This window comes from Ailuropoda melanoleuca, chromosome 1 (genome assembly GCF_002007445.2).
Source record: "Ailuropoda melanoleuca isolate Jingjing chromosome 1, ASM200744v2, whole genome shotgun sequence".
Classification (NCBI taxonomy): Eukaryota; Metazoa; Chordata; class Mammalia; order Carnivora; family Ursidae; genus Ailuropoda; species Ailuropoda melanoleuca.
Window position 1 is genome coordinate 69,749,485 of NC_048218.1, and position 18,286 is coordinate 69,767,770.

Sequence of the window (18,286 nt, forward strand, 5' to 3'; positions counted from 1 at the left end):
CCAAGTGTTTGAGTTTCTTCCAAATTTTTCCTTGTGATTGAGTTCCAATTTCAAAGCATTGTGGTCTGAGAATATGCAGGGAATAATTTCAGTCTTTTTTTTTTAATCAGTTGAGACCTGTTTTGTGACCCAGTATATGGTCTATTCTGGAGAAAGTTCCATGGGCATTCGAAAAGAATGAGTATCCTGTTGTTCTGGGGTGTAGTGTTCTGTGTATATCTATGAGATCCATCTGGTCTAGTATGTCATTCAAAGCTCTTGTTTCTTTGTTGATTTTCTGCTTAGGTGATCTGTCTATNTGTTGAAGTCCCCTACTATTAACCTATTATTATCTATATGTCTCTTTATTCTGATTAAGAGTTGACTTGAGTATCTAGCTGCTCCCCCTTTGGGGGCATATATATTTATAATCGTCATATCCACTTGTTGGATACATCCTTTAAGAATAATATAGTGTCCTTCTGTATCTCTAACAACAGTCTTCAGTTTAAAATCTAATCTATCTGATATGAGAATTGCCACCCCAGCTTTCTTTTGAGGTCCACTGGCATGAAAAATGGTTCTCCATCCCTTCACTTTCAGTCTGGATGTATCTTTAGGTTCAAAATGAGTCTCTTGTAGACAGCATATAGATGGGTCCTGTCTTTGTATCCAATCTGCAACACTGTGCCGTTTCATGGGAGCATTTAGGCTGTTGCTGTTGAGAGTAACTACTGAAAGATATGAATTCAGTGCCATCAAATTGCCTGTACAGTCCCCGTTTCTATAGATTGTGTCTATAAATTTCTGGTCTATATTTCTCTTGGGGTCTTTCTTCTTTTATAGAATCTGCCTTAATATTTCTTGCAGGGCTGGTGTNTCAATCTGCAACCCTGTGGGGTTTTATGGGAGCATTTAGGCCATTCACATTGAGAGTGATTATTGAGAGATATGATTTTAATGATATCATGTTGCCTGTGAAGTCTTTGTTTCTATAGATTGTAAATTTCTGTTCTGTATCACTCTTGGGGCCGTTTTACTTTTACAGAACCCCCCTTAATATCTGATGTAGGGCTGGTTTGGTGGTTACGAATTCCTTCAGTTTCTGCTGATCTTGGAAGGTCCTTATCTCTCCATCAATTCTGAATGACAGCCTTGCTAGATAAAGGATCCTTGGCTACATGTTCTTCTCAAATAGAGCTTTGAAAATACCCTGCCAACCCTTCCTGGCCGGCCTACACGTCTCTGTAGACAGGTCTGACGTTATTCTAATATTTTTCCCTCTGTACATAAGGATCTTCTTCCCTCTGGCCACTTTCAATACTGTATCCTTGGATCTGATACTTGCAAATTACACTATGATGTGACGTGGTATAGGCCTGTTCTCATTGATCTTGGGAGGGGTCCTCTCTGCCTCTTGGACATGAATGCTTGTTTCCTTTGCCAGATTAGGGAAATTCTCAGCTACAATTTGTTCAAATATCTCTTCTAGACCTCTCTCTTTCTCCACCCCCTCAGGGATGCCGATGATTCTGACCACTGGAACGTTTCATTGAGTCAGTAACCTCCCGTAATCTACATTCTTGAGATTGGATTTTTTTGAGCCAAGTTTCCATTTTAACTTTCTCTTCTACCATCCCATCTTCCAATTCACTAATTCGTTCTTCTGTCTCATTTACCCTGGCCATCAGAGCATCTAGTTTAGATTGCATCTGATTCATAGCATTTTTAATTTGTGCCAGATTTGCTCTCATTTCTGCCCTTAAAGATTCTATATTCTTGTTAATGTTCTTTTCAAGCCTACACATCATCTTGACCATTGTTACTCTGAACTCCATTTCTGACAATTTGGTTATATCCATATCCATCAGTTCTGTGGCAGAGGCCACAGTCTCTGTCTCCTTTCTTTGCTGAGGGTTTCTCCTCCTCGTCATTCTAATGAGGAGAGGGTGCGGGGATGCACAGAGCCCAAATTATTGACCAGGACCGAGGCAGTGTGCACTTGTTTTATAGGGACCTTAGCGATGTGGGCTTCTTGATTTTTCAGCCTGCCTTCTGGGGGAGGGGCCTGCCACGCTGATACTCAGGCAACCCTGTTTGGGTAGAGTTGCCCCGGCCCCTGCAAGGGGGGATGGGGATGGGCACAATGTGAACCGGTGTTTCCAGGCTTTTGTTCTCTGGTGGCTTTCCCTGGCGGTTTTTCTGTGCCTCTTCTGAGAGTCAGAGCAGCAGTGGCTGTATCCTAGCCTCTGTCTCAGAACAGAGAGATCGCAGTCTGTTCTCCACTGAGCTCTCCTGGCCATTCTAACTCTGTTTCTGTCCGTGCTGCTAAAAACCCCGCAGCATCCCGAGATGTGCACTCCACAGCCACTCTCCCAGCCCTCACTTCCAGGGCTGGCACGTCTCTGTCCTTTGTGCTTCTAACACCGCCAGCCACCCCCGGTTCCCGCGCGCTCCCGAGCTCTCTGTTTCAGTGTGGTTCGCATGCGCACCGGAGCCCGGTTTTCCATCTGGTTGCACGCGCGCTCCTGAGCTCCCGGTTTCAGTCTAGTTTGAGTGTGCTCTCCGGAGCTCCGGTTTTCAGTATGGTCATGCGCACGCTCCCGAGCTCCGGTATCAGTCCAGTTCCAATATGTGCTCCGGAACTCCAGTTTTCAGTCTGGTCGCGTGCGTTCCCAGGCTCACGTCAGTCTGCTTTCTCGCGGGAGCCAGTCCACGAGTCCAGCCTGCTCCCCAGTGCAGGTGGCTACCGCTTCCTGGCACCCGAGCACAGCGGCTTCCTCCCCTTTCCATTTATCTTCTGATATCTGTGTGTGGATTCACGCCTCCCCGCTTCGCACCTCAATACTCAGTGCTGGAGATGTTCATTTGTAGAGATCCAGATGTATCTTCCTACATCTCAGGCTGATTTCATGGGTGTTCAGGATGGTCTGGTAGATATCCAGCTCAATTCAGGGGACCAGCTAAATAAGCGGTCCCCTACTCCTCCGCCATCTTTTTTTTTGTCCCCTTCCACAGAATTCTTCACCATTATAATGCCAATTTCTTCCTTGAAACTGCCCAGCACTGGCAAGAAAGTTTCCCCTTCAGAGTCTTAAATCATAATTACCTTTAGGCTAAATAAGGCCTGAATAAAGTAACTTTCAATCACTATCTTATTTCATTCAATATTTCAGTAATAAGAATCAGCACCAGTAACAAAGAACCTGAGAGATTATTTCATAGCCCATTTCATGGTGGCAAACCCTTCATAGGGCCACTCATCAGCTGAGAATTAAGGCCTTCATTTGCTAACAAGTTCTCAACCACGGTATCATGAACTTTTCAGCTTCCTCTGATTATCACCCTGATACTACACTTATTTTCCCAAGTAACTGCCTCCTCCTCTGCACTGGCATCTTGTCCACACCTTCAACATCTTGTCCAAATGTCAATTTTCTTTTTTCAGAATACTCCAAACATTTAATTTTTCTCTTTATTTTCTCATGTGACATACTGTGTTATAACTCTCCATAAAAAATACTAATCACTGAAATCTAACAAAGTTACTAGCACAAATGTTTAATAAATGTTTGTTAAATGTATTATTTGATAAACAAAACTAATATTCTGGTAGTTGATTTTTTCCCCAAAATCTTATAATCAACTTTATTCAGTTTTCAAAAATTTATACCTGACAATAGTCAATGCAAAAGTTCACATCTGCCAGATACTGATATTGGCTATACGTGCATTCAATCTTATACTGAGTTAAGCAATGCCTATGGTCAACTGTAATGACTTTACGTGTACTCTTTAATCTTCACCACGACCTTCTTCATTGTCATTTAACAAATATGCTTGTCTTTGTAAAGCTTACTTTCTAGCAGGAAAACAGACAACACGATCTAAAAATAAGTGAACAAATAATCTAGTTTGACCATGAGCACTGAATCTAAGGGCCAGCAACTATCAACCTTCTCCTGAAATGAAATTAATAAGACTCTCATTTTTATTTTATCAATTTGCTAAAATGTTCATCAGTTTATTCATATTCAACTTTTAAAAAGGGGGTGGGACTCTCACTGCCCATGCCCCTGTCAGAATCTGCATACACATGGAAGTAACTACCAAAACACCCTACCAAAAGAGCGAGGAATTGAATGTGTGCAAACTGACGTTGCATAGTTTGTAACCACCAGAATGACCACAAATTCAAATCATAAACAAAGAATTATACTTACATGGGAGAGTTTCTTGACTAGTTTATATTAATTCAGTCAAGACAAAATAGGCATAAACAAGAACAGCATATAAAGCAGGACAGCATGCTTAGAATTCAAGTGTTCTAAAGTTCTATGTTATTCAGAATGAAGATAGAAGATATTTACTGACTTTAGATTTTTGTAAGTTAAAAATGTATATTAAAATTTCTAGGATAACCATTAAAGGAAGAGAAAGAAATAACTTCCAAGCAAATAAGATAGAGATAAGACATGAGAAAATATAATCTGAAGTAAGATATGAAAGGAAGAAGCTGAAGGAACTGCATGCATTTTAGAAAGGCTGTATATCTGCTGTTTTTCTGCTAGGTCCCATTTATTCATGTTCTATATCTGCAGCTGAGTAAAAACCAAAGAAGCTATGTTCCCACTCCAAGGAGGGGAAACAAGAAAGTTAATCATTCTCTGAGGTTTGTTGCAGGCCCTCAAACACCTGATAACATCTAAGAAGAGTCAGATCCTAAACATGTTCTAGGACGTTAGCTTTGAAAAAAACCGCAGCTGACTCTGGCATTAATATCTTCTACCTTCAATGATTTATAAGATAACACCTACTATTCACCTGTTATTCGCCTCTGATTAGACCCTACCCTGGATTCCTGAGGGAACACTTATTCTGGACCCCTTTCCAATACAAAACCTGAGGCCCAAGTGACAAGAGACTCATTCTCCTTTCCTTCCTGAGTCTTCCAGACACTCCACCTGCTATTCTCTGTCATTTATGCTATTCAGTAAACTCTGCTTTCACTTTCTCCAGCTTGTGTTTGATTTCTATCCTGCACAAGTCAAGCACTCTCTTTGCTGGTCCTGAAGGACCCCCACTTCTGGGGTCTCAGACCCAGACTGCCTGTATCACTGTGTTTAAAAATTAAGAAACATACTCATGGGGCAAATAAAATCACAAGGGAAATAAAAGAAAATAGAATGATAAAAAAATTACATGTTAAAACTTGCAGATACAAGTAAAGTGGTATTTAAAGGAAAGTTTACAAACTCAAATACTATTAGAAAAGGCTGATACTATTCTAATATGCAACTAAAGAAACTAGAAAAAACAATAAACAAAAAACCCCCCAAAACCCAAATAGAATAAACTCAAAGAAAGCAGAACAGAAAAAATAATAACATGTTAAAACTTGCAGATACAAGTAAAGTAATACTTAAAGGAAAGTTTACAAACTCAAATACTATTAGAAAAGGCTGATACTATTATAATATGCAACTAAAGAAACTAGAAAAAACAAAAAACAAAAAAAACCCAAAATCCAAATAGAATAAACTCAAAGAAAGCAGAACAGAAAAAAATAATAAAAAAAATAATAACAGTAAGAGAAGGGGGAAAAGATAAACTGTCTCTGTCACTAAAAGCCACCAATTTTTTCCTCTCTGTATCTCTCATTCAGTCTTCCAAGGAAAGGTCAGCTTGCTTCTTCCAAACACAACCTTAGTTCATATGTAGGTTATCCCCACATTTATATTTATAGATTTACATTAACACGTGTATTATGTTGGTAAATGTGTGTGTGAAAACAGGGAGGGTGGGGATGGCAGCACATGGGGAAGGGACACAAGAAGATTTTTTAAAAAAAGTTGAATCTTTGAAAAGACCATCTTTTGGCAAGAATGGTCGGGGGGGGGGAACAAAACAAGGCACAAATAAACATTATTAGGAATGAAAAGGGGGCCATACCTAAATATGCTACAGACAAAACCCTGAGGATATTAATATTTTGAAATAAATATGAAATGAATAAATTCCTAGAAAAATTAACCTAGTAAAACGATTAACAGAAAATCTAAATGGTATAACCATTAAATTTTTAACTAAAAATACCAAATCATCCCTCAAAGAGAATTATAAAACACAGGTTAAGTTTTATTAGGAAAAAATTATCCTTATTCACAATACATACAACCAACAAAGGATTAGTACATAGAATATACAAAGAACTTGTAGGGTCACCTGGGTTGCTCAGTCGGTTAAGCAGCCGACTCTTCATTTTGGCTCAGGTCATAATCTCAGAGCCCTGGGATCAAGTCCCACCTTAGGGTCCACACTCAGAGCAGAGTTTCCTTGGGGATTCTCTTCCCTTTCCCTCTGCCCCTCCCTCTACTCACTCCCTTGCTCTAAATAAATACAACTTTAAAAAAAAAAAAAAAAAAAAAAAGGACTTGTACAGATGAGTTAAAAGGACAACCAAAGACAAAAATTGAACAAAAATCTCGAGAGGTTATATCACAGAATAGAAAATCTGAATGAATATATTCAACCACATTGTCAAACAGGGAAATTCACATTAAAATCACAATGAGATACTATTTCAAGTCCCAAACAATGGCAAAAATGAGAATACCAGGTATTGATAAGAATATGGATCAGTTAAATTTTATATACTGCTGCTGAAAATGTAAATTATATAACCACTTGGAAAACAATCTGGTGTTATCTACAGAGATATGTATACATAACCTATGTTTTAAACAGCATTTTTATATTAGTAATATTCTGAAAATAACTCAACATCAACCAAAAGTAAGATAAATTATAGTGTATTAATAAAAGAAAAACTCCAGAGCAGTGAAAACAATCTCAGGAATATAATGTTGAGCAAAAAAGTCAAGCTGAGATTAAATGCAGTATAATTCATTTATATAAAATTTAAGATCAGCAAAATAAACAATGTATTGATTGGAGATCTAAATATGTGCTACAGTTTTATAAGAAACCAGGATTGTGCTTATTTCTGAGGGGAGTTAATGTTAGTATTAATGCTCTTTTTCTGTACTTACTAATATTTAAAACACATTTTTAAAATATTTCAACGTGCAGTATTTGAAATATAATAATTTCCTTTGTGGGAATTTTTAGGCTTAAAGATAGTATCACTCAATAAAATTCATTTATTAAAATATATAATTAAAAATGTTTTTAGAATGCTAATAAATATTATGAAATTCCCTATAACTAATAAACCATGAACATCAAGGAGTGAAAATTCTACATGAAAGAAGAATTCTCTCTGAGCATGAGCTATACTAGTAACAAAAGTAATGTATAATTTATAACAACAAAATAAAGTTACCATCCTACCTTTATTGGTGAAATATGAGAATGGGAAACAAATCCATGGACATTTTCAATTTCTGACAGATTCTTCTCTGAAACATGAACTAATTCTGGGCCTATCACCTCATTAGTGATTTGTGGGGATATATGCTCTTGAGGAGGTGTGTCTTCATCCTGATACCGGTATTTCTGTAAAGAAAATTATTAAATATGAAAAAATCCTGAAAAGCAAAGTGAGTTCAAATCAAATCACGGTTTCATAACTAGCCAAATACTCAATAATATTTAACTATATGGAAAGCGTATTGTATGGTTTAATGCATAAAGTCTGAGAGAAATAGGCCTCCAAAGTCATGCCAATTTTTAATAAAATATCTGATTATTAGAACTCATTCAGATTGTGGGAAGTTGGCTGAGTAGGAAGCACAAAGAATCTGTCTTTCCATTTAAACAATTACCTAGGCAGAATCTGTCTAATGTAACTATTCTGGAACTCTGGAGTCTGTTGAAGGCTTGCAACTTCCGGGGGGATAGCTGGGATGGTAAATTGTGATTAATTATGACGGTAAATTGTGATTGTGATTAATTGTGATCAACTTCACCACTTCCATTCATCAGAGTATCGGAAGTTGCACCCAGAGCAATTAGGCAAGAAAAAGAAATAAAAGACACTCAAACTGGAAAGGAAGGAGTAAAATGATCTCTGTTTATAGAAGATATAATGTTGTATGTGTAAAACCTTAAAGACTCAGCAAAAAGGCTGTTAGAACTAATGAATTCAGCAAAGTAGCTAGATACAAAGTCAACACACAAAAATCAGTTGGATTTCTATACACAATCTAAAAAGAAAATTACAAAAACAGTTCCATTTACAACAGCATCAAAAAGGATAAAATACTTGGGGATAAACAAGGTGAAATACTTGTACAATGAAAACTACAAAACACTGCTGAAAGAAATTAAAGATGACAGGAAAAAAATGGAAACACATTCTGTGTTTATGGATTGGAAGACTTAGTATCATCAAGATGTCAAAACCACCCAAAGCAATCTACAATCCCTTTCAAAATCCCAATGACATTTTTTGCAGAAAGAGAAAAACCCATCCTAAAATTCATGTGTAATCTCAAGAAATCTGAATTGCCAAAATTATCATGAAAAAGAACAAAGCTGGAAGACTCACACTTCCTCATTTCAAAACTTACTAGAAAGCTGAAGTATTGAGACCAGTTTGGTATTGGCATAAAGACAAATGTATACACCAGTGGAATAGAATAAAAGTCCAGAAATAAACCTTTACATAAATGTTCAAATTATTTTCAACAAGGGTGCTAAGACTATTCAGTAGGAAAAAGACAATCTTTTCAACAAGTGGTGCTGGGAAAAGTGGATACCTACAGGCAAAAGAATGAAGTTGCATCCTTACTTAATTTTTACCATGGGTAAAATTCAAAATGCATCAAGGACCTAAATGTAAGACTAAAATGTTAAAACCCTTAAAAGAAAACAAAGCACACAAAAGCTTCATGACATCGCATTTGGCCATGATTTCTTGGACATGACACCAAAAGCACAGGTAACAAAAGCAAAAATAGACAAATTGGACTTTATAAAAATTTTTAAAATTTTGTGCATCAAAAGACCCTATCCATAGAGTAAAAGGCAACCCACAGATGAGAAAGTTTTGCAAATCACATGCCTAATAAAGGATTAATATCCAAAATATATTAAAAACTCCTAATTAAAAGTCAACAAAAGAAACCAAACAATTCAAACATGGGCAAAGAACCTGGAGAGAGATTCCTCCATAGAAGAAAAATGAATGACCACTAAGCACATGAAAAGATGCTCAACATTACTAACTTACAGAAATGCAAATCAAAACTATAATGAGATACCACCTCATACGCATTAGGATGATTCCTATCAAAAAAACAGAAAACAAATTCCAAGAGAAACTGGAACACTTGTGCATTGTTGGGAACGTAAAATGGTACAGCCACTGAGGAAAGTAGTATGGTGGTTCCTTAAAAAAGTAAAAATAGAATTACCCTATGAATCCAACAACTTCACTTCTGGGTATATACCCAAAAGAATTGGAAGCAGGGTCCTGAAGAGATATTTGTATACCCATGTTCATAGTAACACTATTCACAATAGCTAAAACATGGAAGAAACCTAAGTGTCCATCAATGGAGAATGAATATGCAAAATGTGGTATATACATACAACGGAGTATTTTCAGCCTTAAGAAAAAAAATTGCGCAGTATGTTACACATGAATGAACCTTGCGAACATTACACTAAGTGAAATAAGCCAGTCACAAAAAGACAAATACTGTGTAATTCCACTTATATGAGGTACTTAGAGTACAGCTGATCCTTGGAACAACAAGGGGTCAGGGACACCAACCCCCTACCAAAAATCCATGCATAACCTTGACTCCCACAAAAGCTTTACTACTAATAGCCTACTATTGACTGGGAAGCCTTACCAATAATATAAACACTTAACATATATTTTGTAGGTTGTATGTATTATATACCATATTCTTACAATAAAGCTAGGAACATGCTGAGAAAATCATAAAGGATAATTATGATATTAATTATAATTATATAATTTTATAATCATGTAAAAAGACTAGTATCTACATATATTTTACATTCATAAATACTTCTTCCTTCATGTTTTTAATATTTCTAGGCTGTGTATTTCATCTGTGAGTTTTTTCAAACTGTTTTCAAACTGTTGTAAATCTCTACAAGATTTTCCGGTATATTTATTGAAAAAAATCTGCAGATCATTGGACCTGTGCAGTTCAAAACCATGTTGTTCAAGGCTCAACTGTAGTCAAAATCATAAAGACCTAAAGTTATAATGATTGTTGCCAGGGGCTGGGGGGAGGGGAGAATTGTGACATATTTAATAGACACACAGTTTCATTTTTACAAGATGAATAGAGTTATGGGGATGGATGGTGCTCATGTTTGCACAACCATGTGAATGTAAACTTAAAAATGGTTAAATGGTAAACTTTTTGTTATGTGCACTTTATCACAAAAAAAAAGAAAAAAGAAGTTTAAGAAATAATTCAGAGCTGGGTGAAAAATCTGAACACTGATTTGCTCATTTCTTACCCAATGTCAGCTGAACACTGTATCTCTAAATACACAGTTGTTTAAGGGAAGTCAAAATGAAAAGCCAAAGTTGTTTGGCTAAATTAATTTGGTTTTCCTATTCAGGTAACTGGTATAAAAATGAAAAAAGTCTTTTCAAATCCTAACTGAAAATTAGTCTATTAGAGAACAGTATTTTTCTTTTTATCTACAAGAGGATCTCTGTCTCTTTCTCTTGCTCTCTCACACACATATAATTCTATGCAATCTATTTTTAAAGGAACATAATTTTAAGAAAACCAAATCTACCTTACCCCATACACAAAAGTAAAGGAAATCCTAATTATAGGAACTGGGAGAAAATAAAAGTACATGTTCTTCAACTCACGCTGAGAATGTGTATGCATACACGCAAAACCAAAACAAACTAAAATATTCTCTCCTCCCCCAAGAAACACACTCAAAGAAAAAGACACAAACAAGCCACAACAGAAACACAGAAACAAATTTTATAACAAACAAAAAATTATTAGCCACTATAACAGCTCTTATAAATCATTAAAAAAAATAGCAAACATAATAATGGGATATTCACAAAAGGCATACAAATGGATCAGTAAACTTTTGGGAAAAACTTGCTTAACTTCCCTAGTAAGTAAAAATTATTGTGTTAGCATTCAGAGAAATGGGCATAAATCATCACATTCTTGGTAGGGGTCTTTTTCTGGTGGGCAGATTACAATGTTTCAAAAGTCCTGAAAATGTTTCTACTCCTTGATCCAATAATTCCACTTCTAGAAACTAATCTTAGGTATACCATCAGTAAGGAGCATAAATATTTGTTGTATATAGACAAATATGCACATTGCAAAATATATAAAAAATCCCTTTAACTGTGAATTTGAGTGCTGAAAGTCATTACACAACCTCCAACATCCCTTTTTTTTTAAGATTTGATTTATTTATTTGACAGAGAGAGACCAAATGAGAGAGGGAACACAGGCGGGGGGGGGGGGGGTTGAGAGGAAGAAGCAGGCTCCCAGCAGAAGAGCCTGATGTGGGTCTCGATCCCAGGACTCCGGGATCATGCCCTGAGCTGAAGGCAGACACTTAACAACTGAGCCACCCAGGCACCCCTCCAGCATCACTTTTTAAATAACATCCTTCTGTGAAATGGTAACTACATGGAAAACAATCAGGCTCATACCAATATTAGCTAGTTCATTTAACATGACGTAAGACATATTTTTACACATTAACCTCAAATTATTTTTCAAAACCAATGAAAAAAAATTCTCTAACTTGATCCTGAGTAAGGCTGAAGTTACAAACATACTCTCAAAAGTTAACAAAGCTTGTTTGTTTATTTATAAAGATTTTATTTATTTATCCCAATGAGCAGGGAGCCTGATGTGGGGCTCGATCCCTGGACCCTGGGATCATGACCTGAGCTGAAGGCAGATGCTTAACGGCTGAGCCATCCAGGAACCCCACAAAAGTTAACAGTTTAAATATTTAGTTGGACAGAAGCAAAATCTAAGTATCCTTATGCTTTAATAGCAGATATGATTATAAGGAAAGAAACCTGATTATCATCTTTTTTTTTTCTTTCCTTCTCCCCAGGCTCCCTCCACAGTCATCTTATCAAACTTTATAGGTACTCCACAAGTTAATATGTACCTTGGAGAGAGTACGTCCAGAAAAATATTCACTACAGTAAAGTTTGGAATGAAGAAAAATTGGAAACAAGCTTCCTATCAATACACACACACACACACACACACACACACACACACACACACACAAACAAAACCCAGATAAATAAATTATGGTACATTCTACAAAAAATTATGTAGACATTAAAATGGGTAAATATCTACTTCTTTCAATAGGAAAAGCTGAAAACATAGATTGCTGAATGATGAAAGCATGTTCTGAAGCTAACAGTGTGAACATTTATTTTTTAGATTTTTGAGAGAGAGAGCGAGAGAGAGAGCGAGCATGAGCAGGGGGGGAAGGGGGAGGAGGAGGAGACTCCCCACTGAGCAGAGAGCTGACATGGGGCTAGTCCCAGGACCTTGAGATCATGACCTGAGTCAAAGGCAGCTGCTTAACTGACCCACCCATGTGCCCCAGTTTGAACATTTTAAAGGAAAGCAATAGCACACTTATGTATATGTATAATATGTAAATGCATATACAATATGTGTGTACGTATATGTACATCTCTCTCCATATCCATGAATGTACAGAAGTAATTTGAGGGAATCTAAAAGGATTTAAAAACAAAAAAAATGGTTCATTCTGAAAAGAAAAGAAAGAAATCACTAAAAAAAGTCTGTCTTTTTAAGTATCTTTTAATAGATACTACCCCTTGTTACTACTGAAAAACTCAAGGCATCTTGACCTGGGGTTTCTCAGTAAAAATCACTCTATACTCATGGAACCATTCAATGTGGCCCTTTGGCTTCTGTATTTTCTGCAAAGTGGCAGCCGAATGCAACAGTCTGACCAGTCTCATGTTTAAGCCTTTTGGCAAGACTATAGACAGTACTGTGTCCTTTTATCAAGAAGCACTTCATGTCTGGTTATCTCTTTTTGTGATGTTAGGAGCTCTTGATACTCAATACCTAAATCAGTTCATTCACTGGGGGCTGCAAAATGGTGACAGTCTACTTCTACTATTTCATTTTCATTTATTAAATGGTGTATATATAGAGAGATACTTCTCTTCGCCTACTATTTGGTTACCTGCTGATATGATTCACACATGAATAACAGGAGAAAAATTTGTTCCTTTATGTACCAGTTTTCAAAATGGATTTAAAAAAAACTGGTTCCCTATCATCCTCTTAAAGCAATCAGGAGGTTTTTAGATATCATGCAATCCTGATCAAAATGTCATCTGGCGGGGCGCCTGGGTGGCACAGCGGTTAAGCGTCTGCCTTCGGCTCAGGGCGTGATCCCAGCGTTATGGGATCGAGCCACATCAGGCTCCTCCGCTGTGAGCCTGCTTCTTCCTCTCCCACTCCCCCTGCTTGTGTTCCCTCTCTCACTGGCTGTCTCTCTCTCTGTCGAATAAATAAATAAAATCTTAAAAAAAAAATGTCATCTGGCATCTGGCTTTTTTTTTTTTAAGCAATTGACAAGCTGATCCTAATATTCATACAGAGATGTAAAAGACCCAGGATAGTCAAAACAATCTTTAAACAGAAGNCATCTGGCATCTGGCTTTTTTTTTTTTTAAGCAATCGACAAGCTGATCCTAATATTCATACAGAGATGTAAAAGACCCAGGATAGTCAAAACAATCTTTAAACAGAAGAGCAAAGTGGAGGACCCATGCTTCCCAATTTCAAAACATTTTACAAAGTTGTATTTTTTTTTAAAAGATTATTTATTTATTTATTTGAGAGAGAGCAAGCGAGCACCAATGTACAAGCATGATGAGGGGCAGAGGGAGAAGCAGACTTCCCGCTGAGCAGGGAGCCTGATGTGGGGCTCAATCCCGGGACTCTGGGATCATGACCTGAGCTGAATGCAGACGATTAACTGACTGAGCCACCCAGGTGCCCCTACAAAGGTCTATCAATCAAGATGGTGATACTGGTGTAAAGATAGACATGTATCAATGGAACATAATTAAGAGTCCAGAAACATATAATGACATTTACAGTCAACTGATGTTCAACATGTGTGCCAAGAGAATTCAATAGAGAAAAGAACAGTCTTTTCAACAAATGCTGCTGAGACAACTGGATGCAAAGTAATTAAATTAGAACTCTTTCTAACACTAAGTAAAAAAATTAATTCAAAATGGATCAAGATCTAAATATAAGAGCTAAAACGTAAAACTCTCAGAAGTAAACATAAATATACATCTTTATAACCTTGGATTCAGCAATGGTTTCCTAGGTACAACATCTAAAGCATAAGGAGGTAAAGTTGACTCGATATAAATGAAAAAGTTTTGTTCATCAAAGGGCATATCAAGAAAGTGAAAAGATAACCCTCAGAATAATGGGAGAGAATATTTGCAAATCATGTATTTGATAACAGTATCTAGAAAACATAAGGTATCTGGTAAGTCTCCTGAACACATAATGAATTCTTACAATTCAACAATAAAAAACTGAATTTTAAAATGGGCAAAGAAATTAAACAAACATTTTTTCAAAGAAGATATACAAATGGACAATAAGCACATGAAAAGATGTTCAACATCATTAGTTATTACAGAGATGGAAATCAAAACCGCAATGAGCTATCACTTCACATCCACCAGGATGGCCATAATCAAAAAAGACTGATAATAACATCACATGTTGGTAAGGACGTGGAGAAATGGGAACTGCCAGTGCTGGGGAGAATGTAGTCATTCTAGAAATAGTGAAGTCATTCTGGAAAACAGTTTGGTAGTTCCTCAAAAGGTAAAAAGAGTTACCGTTTGAGTAATTTCACTCCTACATATATATCCAAGAGAATCCACAAAAACTTGTACACAAATATTCATAGTATTATTCATAATAGCCCCAAAGTGGACACAACTCAAATGTCTATCAATTTATAAATGGATAGAATGTGGTATATCCATACAACGGAATATTATTCAGCTATAATAAATAAGTTATTTATACATCCTACAACATGGAACTTTGAAAATATTATGCTAAGTGAAAGAAGCCAGACACAAAAAGCCACACACTATATAATTCCATTTGTATGAAATATTCAGAACAGGCAAATTCATAGAACCAGAAAGCATTAGTGATTCCCAAAGACTGGGAGAGGGAAAAATGGGTATCACCTGCTGGTGGGTACAGAGTTTCTCTTTGGGAGATGAAGATGTTCTGGAATTAATGATGATGGCTGCACAAACTGGTGTACAGAGCTATACACTTTAAAAGGATGAATGTTAAGGTATGTGAATATATTAATTTAAAAATTATTATTAAAATTATAAGGGGATGGATTATACATATTTGATTGGCTTAAATCAACTGCTTGCAATAAAGTTCATCCTCTGGACCACGTTTGCCTTTGCGGTCTTGATTTCATTGGCGACGAGAGAAAAAACCTAACACATACTATCAAACAAAAGCTAAAACTGGTGTACAGAGCTATACACTTTAAAAGGATGAATGTTAAGGTATGTGAATATGTTAATTTAAAAATTATTATTAAAATTATAAGGGGATGGATTATACATATTTGATTGGCTTAAATCAACTGCAAACATCCTTTTGAAAGTTCAAATTGTCTTATCTCTAGCCAGTAGGACTCTCTTCACCTTTGAGTCCCCTTGTACCCGGCACTTTTAAGAAAGCTTAATACAACAAAATATGGTTACCAAAGGAGAACTCCATTTTCTATTAATGATTCCAAAGAAGGGATTCCCTGAGGTACAATTATTACTTGAAAAAGTATTTCCAAGTAGCTTTCCAGGCTTACCATTACACTGCATAGTAATATTCATCTATCATCTGAAGGTTGATCTCAATCAATTACCAAAAAAATTTTAAATTGAAAACTTCATATGAACCCAGTTTGCTCATACAGCAGAATGCATAAAACTGAGCGTCCTACAAGGATGGTCTACATCTAAATTAGCTAACATTTATACTAGAAAAGAATGACAAAACGGGGATGAGAGGATAGGGATGGAGAAGGAAGGAGATTTAAAAATGACTGTATTAAGAACATTCTAAATTTATAATTTTCCCCATTTAGAAACTTCCCCATTCTTTTTTATGTTTCTAAGGTTGGTATCTTCAGTATCAAACCTTCCACTGCTCTTCATGTTGGCTAACAGTATTGGCAACATTACTTTACTACTTACTGACTACAGTGACTTGAAAGCGATTTTAATTTGAATGTAAATATGTTACTACTTCACTGCTGTTACGTATTTTTCAGAAATGTTTCTTAAGAAACAGTAAGTTTTCTGATAATGGACACCACACAGGTTCCTGAATCTATCAGAAAATTTAAAATGGTTTAAATTAAGACCAAAAACTTACTAAATATTTTACTAGTATAAGGTTCTTAAATTAATGCTAATCAGTAGAATAAACATAGTTGTTAGTGTGTAAATATCTCCTTAGCTACCTCTCAACCTATAAATACTTGTTTCTGTAATAATTTAAAAAGCAATATTTTTGCACCACATATATTTTACTAGCACATTGTTCTATGTACCCCCAACATACCAGTTACAAGAAAAGCAATAAGACATCAACATTAAATGCAGTGGTGGCTTTAATGTTAACTCCTAAAACAGATGAAGATTATCATATGTTGAGGAATGCAGAGACAGAATCACCACAGTTTGGAACCCAATTTCCAAATTTCAATAAAAACTTTTGTGCTGGCTATGTACTGTGGGTGTTTGTAAATATGGGGATAAATAAAACTTAGATGTTGATAAAAATATTTTAAATATTTGTTAGAATTCAGTGGTAAAGATCTGTATAGAGAGAGAACTCACAAACCATTAGGAGAGAGAAGAAACTGGAAGGAAGGAAGGAAGGAGGAAGGAAGGAAAAAAATGAAATTAAAGAAGTTTGGAAATGGGAAGAAAGAATGAAAACATACATGAACATCATGATAAATATAAAATATGATGTGAGGAATTAAAAAATGAATGATCACAATAAATGTAAATGTATTATAAGTACATTTAAATTCTATCAAGGAATAGCTCATTCCTGCATTCCTGAGGATGACTGAAAACCAAATTCATTAGACAATCAGTTTACAGAACCTTAAAACAAGAAACCAATCTTACCTCATATATGAAGGCAAAGATGCTTTGGAAGGCAAAACAGCAAATTATACAACGGTCCATGTTTTTTTTTTTTTTAAACCATATGAACAGATCAAAGAACATAGTTTATATGATCATCTTAGTAGATGCTTAAAGAACACTCTAAGTATCTGCCACAAAGTTAAAGTTAAACCCATTGTAATTATGGGGGAGGAGCTCTTATTAACAGAGAAAAAGAAACATTTAAAGCATCTACCACCAATCATATTTAATGATGAAACATTAAAAGCATTTCTATAAAGTGAAGATCAAGGCAATACCACTCTTACTCAACATTTTTCTAGCATTTCAAAACAATCTGCTAAAAGCAAAAAAAAAAAGGAAAGGGGTGCCTGGGTGGCTTAGTCAGTTAAGCGTCTGCCTTCGGCTCAGGTCATGATTCTGTTCTTGGGCCTTAGCCTGCTAAGGCCCAAGAACAGAATCATTAATTCAAAGCATTTTAAGAAAGGAATTGTGACAAGCCAAGATAAAAGATTTTTCCACACCAAATGATCTTAAGCTTGCAGATAATGTGTTTGGTCTTTATAAGATAAAGCCATGCATGTGAGAAACAGTCTGCCTTACCAATATTGGTATTTATTGCTTTCACCTTCCCCAGACACAAAGCCTGGGTTGGAAGGGGTGGAGAGAAGGAATGACAAAATACAAAAATAAAATTGCACTGTTTTATGATTTTATAAGAATATATACACTTCAAAATTAGCCACAGATGAGATAAAAACCTGAAACAATAACCATGAAGAAAAAAAAGAACATCTTCAAAAAATAATTCCTCGGAAAGGACAAAAAAATCTAGAAACCAATCTCACTGATAAACGTAAATGTGGGGCACCTGGGTGGCTCAGTCCATTAAGCCTCCAACTCTTGATTTTGGCTAGGGTCATGATCTCGGGTCTTGAGATGGAGCCCCAATTAGGCTCCACACTGAGCACGGAATCTTGAGATTCTCCTTTCTCCCTCTGCCCCTGCCCACTATTCTCTCTCTCCCTCAAATAAATCTTAAAAGAAAAAAAAAAGAAAAGAAATGTAAAT

At 36.1% G+C, this 18,286-nt stretch overlaps 1 protein-coding gene across 7 annotated transcripts in view; it reads right to left on the reverse strand.

Moving 5' to 3' along the window:
* Positions 1–18,286, reverse strand: part of DLG1 (discs large MAGUK scaffold protein 1) — a 1,062,265-nt gene that overhangs the window by 957,301 nt on the left and 86,678 nt on the right. For all 7 annotated transcript variants that reach the window (XM_034660398.1, XM_034660430.1, XM_034660424.1 and 4 more), the window contains exon 5: positions 7,333–7,497. In XM_034660398.1, coding sequence (XP_034516289.1) covers positions 7,333–7,497 — 165 coding nt within the window. The remainder of the gene's footprint in view (positions 1–7,332; positions 7,498–18,286) is intronic.